This window comes from Arachis hypogaea, chromosome 3, assembly GCF_003086295.3.
Source record: "Arachis hypogaea cultivar Tifrunner chromosome 3, arahy.Tifrunner.gnm2.J5K5, whole genome shotgun sequence".
In the NCBI taxonomy this organism is placed as follows: domain Eukaryota; kingdom Viridiplantae; phylum Streptophyta; class Magnoliopsida; order Fabales; family Fabaceae; genus Arachis; species Arachis hypogaea.
In genome coordinates this window covers 26123526-26131956 of record NC_092038.1, presented here as the reverse complement: position 1 = coordinate 26131956, position 8431 = coordinate 26123526, and the positions used below count along the sequence as shown (strand labels likewise).

At 29.5% G+C, this 8431-nt stretch overlaps 1 protein-coding gene across 1 annotated transcript; it reads right to left on the bottom strand.

Moving 5' to 3' along the window:
* Positions 1-5582: 5582 nt before the first annotated feature.
* On the bottom strand, positions 5583-8225 carry LOC112789970 (uncharacterized). Its single transcript, XM_025832170.3, has 2 exons — positions 7538-8225; positions 5583-5929 (listed from the first exon to the last, which is right to left on the bottom strand). Exons 1-2 carry the CDS (start codon positions 7974-7976, stop codon positions 5877-5879), a joined length of 492 nt encoding a protein of 163 aa, XP_025687955.1. The 5' UTR covers positions 7977-8225; the 3' UTR covers positions 5583-5876.
* Positions 8226-8431: the final 206 nt, after the last annotated feature.

Below are 8431 nucleotides of genomic sequence, written 5' to 3'. Positions count from 1 at the left end.
TCAAATAATCAACAAGGGAAAATCAACAAACTAGAGTAATAGAAGAATTAAAAGTAGAAGAGAAATCCTAATCCTAAAACCTAAGAGAGGGGAGAGAGCCTCTCCCTTTAGAACCTACATCTAATCCTAAAATTGTGTATAATGAATGTTGTATGATGAATGGATGCATTCCCCCACTTTATAGCCTCTAATCTGTGTTTTTTGGGCCGAAAACTGGGTCAAAAACAGCCAGAAATTGCCTCCAGCGATTTCTGTTAATTCTGCAGATCGTGCATGTCACACATATGCGTCGTCTACGCGTGCGCGTCATTCAGCGTTTTCCTTGCCACGCGTACGCGTCGTCCACGCGTTCGCGTCATTTGTGCAGATTTCAATCCACCCGTTCATGGTAAGCACGCGAACGCGTCACTGCGATTTTCTCCATTTTGCGTGGTCGCGTGAGCCATGCGTCTGCGTTGGTGTTCGCTTGTCATCTCCTTGGTTTCTTGTGTTCCTTCTATTTTTGCAAGCTTCCTCTCCATTCTCTAAGCTATTCCTGCCCTTTAATCTCTGAAATCACTTAACACACATATCACGGCATCGAATGGTAATAAGAAGGGATTAATATTAGCAAATATAAGGCCAAAGAAGCATGTTTTCAATCATAGCACAAAATCAGGAAGGAAAACGTAAAACATGCGATTTCTATGAATAAGCGTGAGAATAATAGACGAAAAATCACTCAATTTAGCACAATATAAACCATAAAATAGTGGTTTATCAACCTCCCCACACTTAAACATTAGCATGTCTTCATGCTAAGCTCAAGAGAAGTTATAAGAGAGTGAAGAGGAATGGTAAAACTCATGAGATGCAACCTATGAATGCAACTATATGCTATGATGATTCTGTCTACTTGGTTAAAAGAAAATAAACTCTTCAAGACAAACATAAATCAGATTTCACTAATTCAAATTATACAATAAAAGACAAATAAACTTGTAAGAAGATAGCTCATGAAAGCAGGGAACATAGAATCAAGCATCGAACCCTCACTGGAAGTGTATGCACTCTAATCGCTCAGGTGTTTAAGGTTCGATCTCTCAATTCTCTACTAACCTTGCTTTTTAAGGCTTGCTTTTCATCTAACAATCAACAAAAATTTAATGCACAAAATACACATATCAAGAGGTCTTTTAAGAGTTGTAATGGGGTTAGGGTCAAGGTAGGATTGTATTTGACTAAGTGGGAGTAAAAGTCAATTCTCATCACAATTGATAAGGATAATTATGATAGGACTTCCAATTCTCATACATTGCCAAGAGTCTTTATTGTTATTATTCTATTTTCTCTACAATTTACTCTTCTTATTTCTCATCCATAAAACTCCAATTTACACAACTCATAACCAATAATAAGAACACTTCCCTGCAATTCCTTGAGAGACGACCCGAGATTTAAATATTTCGGTTATTATTTATTAGGGGTTTGTACTTGTGACAACCAAACTTTTGTACGAAAGGATTCTTTGTTGGTTTAGAAACTATACTTACAACGCGATTATATTCTTGTAAATTTCTTTACCGATAGAAATCAGTTCGTCATGCAACCATGTGCCTCATTGCCCGTATATCCATAATGATGGCAAATGTTACCAATACATTCACATTTCATATTCAATCACCATTTGCATTCGGCCAACAATCTTCAAAACTCTTCTTATAGGATTTTGTTACATCCATTAGAACTTGAATATTTAGAATGTTCTCATCCTTCCCCTTTATTTCAAACAGATTAAAATTAATTATTATATCGAGCAAAACTCCAACTTTCTTTCCAGCTGGATCCAGATCGGAACCAGTGAGAATTCTCCTTTTAAAATTTTCATATCTTCCTACCACCTTTTCAGGTTTAAGATGTAATTTTTGAACGTTCATGGAATCTTTTTCTCAACTCGCAACAAAGTTGTTTTGCTTCCGAAGAAGAATCGAAAGATGTTTTCACTTTGATCTAAAACCATAAAACCTTTAGGCTCTCTTTTACTTGTATAGAATATTATCTTTAATATATCAACACTGAGTTATCGATATGCTAGTAATCTATCAAGCAGACTTCTTGAACACTTTTCTAAATCCTCCTAGACATCCTCATCTCCAAACCTCACCTCCTAACTAGATCTTGATTAACAGCTGATGCCGCCACTGGAATTGCTGAGTTTCAATGAGAAAAACTCACAAGATTATTCAATAGAGGAAAACTTTGTAAAACCTAGCAAAGCTACGAAAAAATCTAACAGCATAGAAACATGTACATTTAATTAATCAATTATTTTTTTATAAATACTTGTAGTGTATAATAATATAATATTATAAATTAATTAATGAATTATTAAAATATGAAAATAATAGTTATTTAATACAAAAACAACATTAAAAAATATTTACAATGAAAAAGAAAATAATAAAATTTTATATAATTATTTAATTATACTGAAACAACCAGTTTAATTAGTTATCTAATGGTTAAATCAATAAACTAATATTCTGATCGGATTAATAATCGATTCGGTTATAATTATAATTTTGATACTTATAAGAATTGAACTATTTTAGAATTAAAATTTTTATTGAAATTGATATATGAAATGAAGTTATGTGTCACTTTAGAGAGAGGTATTATCTAGATAAAAAATAAACTAATAAAATTTTATTATTTATATAATTATCTTAATAAAAAATTAAAAATAATATAAAATTTAAGTTAAATTGAGATCTGAAATGACAAATTTTATATTTAATTTTAAAATAATATTTATAATATATAGTCCACAAATATTGATGTGATACTTTATGAGACTCAAAATAAATTTAAAATGAAATATAGCATTAAATTGTTTTGAGATTATGATTTGAGAGAAAAAAAAAAATTATCTAAAATGAGTAGCTTAAAATAATGGTGAGATTAATATTTTAATTATTTTTAAATTTATAATTTTTATTGTTTGTAAATCTCATTATCTTAATTTATAAATAATTATAATATTAAATTATTATTTTTATCAATCGCTTTAAAATAATTGATCCTAATGATTGTTATATGTAAATAGTTATTTATATCAATCTCTTTAAAATAATTGATCCTTTGGGTATGTAATTAGTTATTTATTTTACTTTGATACATTAACGATTAATATATTTAAATATTATTATGAATATACTGATTTTTTTATAGTAAATGAAAGTACGTTAATATTTAATATTAAAGAAATTAAAATTAAAATATTTTAGATAATATGTATCTTAAGACACGGAATAAACTTACTATTAATAAAAAATTTAAATATTTTTATATAAAATAAATATATTAAAAATTAAAAATTTTTATATTTTTAATTAAAATTTTTTAATTTATAAAATTAACATGTGTTCTTAAAAATTAGAATACAAAATAAATAAATTCAAATTAAAATGATAATTAATTTGAGATGATAGGAGTATTTATGAACATTCCAAAATTATTTAAAAAACAAAAAAAAAGTTATTTATTTAAAGGAAGAGGCTCGTGACTCGTGAGAAAACCGAGGCTCAGGAGGAGGAAGAAAACAATCGTCAAAAAAGTGGAGGAGGGGGGTGTGGTGGGGACAGTGGACACATCAAAACAGCAAAACTATCATTCTTTTCATTATTTTTTCTTTCTATCAAGAAAAGAAACTATCATACTTTACAATGTGACCTTACTACCCTCGTGACTGGCCCACAATTCCCGCGTGAAAACCTAAAGCCCCACGGACCCAATACAACCCTACCTTCATCTCCAATCATCTTCTATTCTTTTCTAATTTTCTTTTTCATATTTTAATTAGAAAGAATCTGCATGAAAAGTTAAAAAGAAAAAAACAGTTGCCTTGGCAATTATATAAATTTTTGCCCATCCAATCGGAAAAATGAAAAAGCAATCAACTTGTAATTTTTTTCTATGATTAGCAGCTTGACTTCTTTAGGCGTAAATTAAAATATGTCCTTTCCCAAAATTTACATAGAACAACCCAAATTTGTTAGGTATATTAAAACTAACGTGTATACAGCTAAATATTGTAGAACAACAAAGAGTAACTTGATCTATGAATATTCTGGATGAGGAGAAAGAGACTTTTCTCTTTCAAGTATCTCAAAGTTGATGATTCCTGATATATATATATATATATATAACCTCAGATGAAATGAATTATATTATTACGGTTAATATTAATTCTTAATTAATTTAACTTCAATTTTGACGATTAAACTAATTAAATATAATAAAAAAAAATTGTAAATTATAAAGTTATGAAAGAGATTTTATTTTATAGTTTTTTTAATTTTTTTTTAAAATCACACATATATTAATTAGATCTAACAATAAAAGAATAAAAAACTAAAAAGAACAAATGAAAAAAAAATTAAAAGGCCAAATCACAAATTTAAAATAAAAAAAGTAGATAAGATGTTAATTGAGTAAAGGTGAATTTCGTAATTATTAATGGAGTTGATATAAGAATTATATAATTTTATAGGTATGAAGTTTAAGTGATTTTAATATAATTAATTAGTTTAGCTGTCAAAATTCAGGTTAAATTAAGAGTTAGTATTAATCATGTTGATAACATTATTCATTTTATTTAATAATTATTAGATTTATGATAAAAGTAACTTATCTTTTATTTGAGAGAATTTTGAGTAGAATTTACTATTGACACACACACACAAACAAACACACATATATATATATATATACAAGATGTTATTTTATGAGTTAATACTCAAATTGTTCTCTAAATTTGTACATAAGTCTTAATTTAATCTTTAAAATTTTAATTATATCTATTTAGTCTCCAAATTTTATAAATGTGTCTTACATTAGTCCTTGAGATCATTTTTAGTTCAAAAATGTTAATGGTGCGTTGAAATGGACAATCAAATGCCATATTGAAATTTGTAAAATGATGTAGTTTTGGTTTTGGTATTCAAATAACTAAAAAATGATGTCACATCACTTGTTTTGTTAGGTAAATTTTCAATAAACACCACTTATGATGTTTGAGTTATTTGAGTGTCAAAATCAAAACGACATCATTTTACAGAGTTTAGCGTAGCGTTCACCTATCCATGACAGCATTCTATTAACGTCTATACATTGAAAATTGTTTCAAAGACTAACATAAATCATGTTCATAAAGTTTAGAGATTAAATAAAGACAATTAAAACTTTAGAGATTAAATTGAAACTCATATATAAATTCAGGACTAAATTAAATATTATCTTTTATTTTATTTTGACTTGTCCAACCATTTTTAAGAATAATTATATGCCGTAAATTCACACATTTTTCTTTAGTTTTATGTTATACTTTTCATTTTCCAAAATTACCAGCATTTTGAATTAAAATAACAAAGTATATTTTTAGCCAACCGCATACTTTGAATTTTTCAATGTAAAGCATTTCCAAATTCCAATGGAGTAAACATGTGCTAATTTTCAAACATATGTTACTTTCCAATGCTACCATATATCTGAAGTTTTTAATCTCCAAACAAGTTGAAGTAAAATAAAAAAAATAAAAAAGGTTAGAAGATTAGAACTTGTAAATTTGATTAGCATATAAGATTCCATCCCATTTTTTTCTTCCCTCTTTTTTGGTCCCTTTCTTGCTCTTCCCCACATTTTTACATGCTCTCTCACCAACATCACCCTTCTACGCTACAAACACCTATATATATCACTATAATTGCAACGTTAAACATTATATAAACATGACATAGAAAAAGACAATAACTGAAGCCTGAAAACAGGGTGGCATGTATCTTTCTCTCTTCTCTTCTTTTCTTTTCCGTTTTTTTTTTTATATTTTTCTTTTGGTTCTATCTCAGGGCCTCGAATCCTTTCTCCTTCCTCACATGATTCCTCAATCCACCTGCACAACCACACAGTTAGTCTCAAGCCTTTGAAAGAAATAAGGAGGAAAAAAAGGTAAACTATTCATTTAGTCATTGAAAAGATCGACATTGATAATTTTTAACCCTAAAAAAACCCATAATGTGATAAAATACTACTAAAGTTTAAATAGTTTTAGGGACTTTTGACTTGTTTTGTCGAATACTATTTGTATTTAGAGTATATAATGTAAGAAGAGTTTCATGTATTGTAAAAATATTAGTATTCTAATACTTTTAATACTTAATCTCAATTATATAAATTTCATCGTTAAGATTAACGGCCAAAATTATTAGAACTATCAGTGTTCCTAAAATATCCGACTATATTTCTTACTATATTTCTTTCTTTCATAGATTAAATTTACCTTGTCAACACTGTAATTTTTGCAAAAAGAAATCTTTGTATTTTTTCCTGGTACCTTTTTTTAGCCTTTGAAAAATGTACGCAAAGTTGAAAATGGGGGGTAGTGGGGGACAAAAAAACAAGAAAGAAACAACAAAAACTAATAAAATCAATAATTAATAATTGAAAACCCCCCCCCCCCCACCTACACCCCTCTTGGCTCTGCATATCTGGATTCAAACACATTACAGTGATGCTGCAGAACCCACAGGAATCTGACAAATATAATTATGTAAAATAATTGTTTTATTCTCATTAGCCTTATATATATACATGTGTGTGTTTTTTTCTCACAATGGCCTAATGGGAAGGTTCCTCAATTGTTTTTCTTTCTTTTTTTTTCTCCTGTTCTTAATTTGTTTTTGTCTGTGGTTTTGCATGGTACAAAAGTTCAGCCAGTAGTACTGTGTTGTGAAGTAACTAAATTATCACAAAATTACTGAAATAAAAGCAACTAAATTAACCACCGTAACTCGCAGAGCTATACATTCAGTTTCCTGGAACAATAGTCATGCATATATGCTAACCGGGGTAAAAAAAAGCTGTTTCTTTCACTCAAAATCACAGAGGCGCTAATCAAATACAAAATGGCACAAACAACAATGATTCAAATTTTCTCGTGCTCCCCAAAATGGGATGGTAATAAAAAAAATGTATATATAACAATTAAAAATACGTCAGTACAGTTTTTCCTGTAAAACTCACCTATATTGTTGCACTTAACAACGGTAGACTTTTCATTTACATTTTCAAACAAAGTTCGGACAAAATGACAACAAACACTAATTGAAAAGACAAAAAGCAATGAAAAGAAGTTTTAATTATTTCAAGTATAAGCAAAATGGACCCAAGATCATGGATCTTAATTCCAACAGTTTTGGTTCCAAGACTTTGCACGATGCTAAGGGGTACATGGAGGCAGATCTATCTCAGTCAAAAATCATATTTACTGTATGTAAGTATTAAGAACAAAAAATAATCAGAACAACAAGAAAGTGCCTACATAATTAATCTCAATCTCTGATCTAGTTTTTTTTTTTTTAAAGAAAGAACTCAACACAATAAAATAGAATACAGAACATTGCTGAAAAACCAAAAGAACAATAATAACTAGAAAAGCAGAGTGCCTTATGAATTTCTGATCTAGTTAATGAGATGAATCCAATGAATAATAATAAGTTACCTCCATTTTCATTCTTGCAGCGAGGTGGAATATCAAATAGAGACCTGGAGAGTTGTTTCTGGGCAAGACCAATATCAAATAGAATCAAACCGGAAGAAGGGTCATTTACTATAATGTCCTTGACAGGCAACCAAACAAAAAGCTCTTCTTGCTGAAGACCCTCAACACCAATGAGGCTTCCATAGGTGAGGTTTGCGGTTACAAAGCTCTCGAAGTAGACCCTATTCTCGTACTTGGTCAAGCATGGCGCGTCGAGGAACACTTCCAAGTGGCCATTGTCGGAGAACTTGTAGGACTTCACTTCTTCCGGTAGGAGTCCAGCTGGCAACCCTTTTGAACGGAGAAGGTCGTGAATGGAGGATGAGTGAGAGCGTTGAGGGGATACTATAAGAGAGAAGAGAGAGAGGGTTAATAGGAGTTTGTTAAAGAAGGGTGCCATTGTTATTGCTTATGGGTTTATGGTTAGGCGAAAAAGAGAAAGGAACACGAGAAGGGGATCGGAGAAGAGTGAGTGAGAGAGTGAGTGATTAGGGTGTGGAAAATGGAAAGACTGTTTTTAAGAAAAGGTCGTGCATGCGTTTGAGTCGAATTACAATATTGCCCTTGGTTGGTTGGTGACTTTGGTTGTGTTTTGTCATTTCTGTAATTGTGTCTTTGTGTTTAGGAGAAATGTTTAAGTCATGAGAAATTATTGCATGGAGAATAATTGCATGGGGTCTTTGTTAGAAAAAATATAAAATTAAGAGAAAAAATTATAAACGGCTCTTGACAATTACTTTAAAAAATAACGAGGTCTTTAAAAAAAATATTATTTTTGATTTTTAATTTTTATTTTTATGAGATTTATTAGCCTCTGTATCAAAAAAAAGTTTTTTGATATAAGGACTAATCAGT

Bases quoted from the DNA above. Each gene is read 5' to 3' on its own strand.
- LOC112789970 (XM_025832170.3), bottom strand. From the start codon at position 7,976: ATGGCACCCTTCTTTAACAAACTCCTATTAACCCTCTCTCTCTTCTCT. The intron at 5,930-7,537 runs GTAACTTATTAT...GTGGTTGTGCAG, and splicing joins CTGCAAGAATGAAAATGGAG to GTGGATTGAGGAATCATGTG.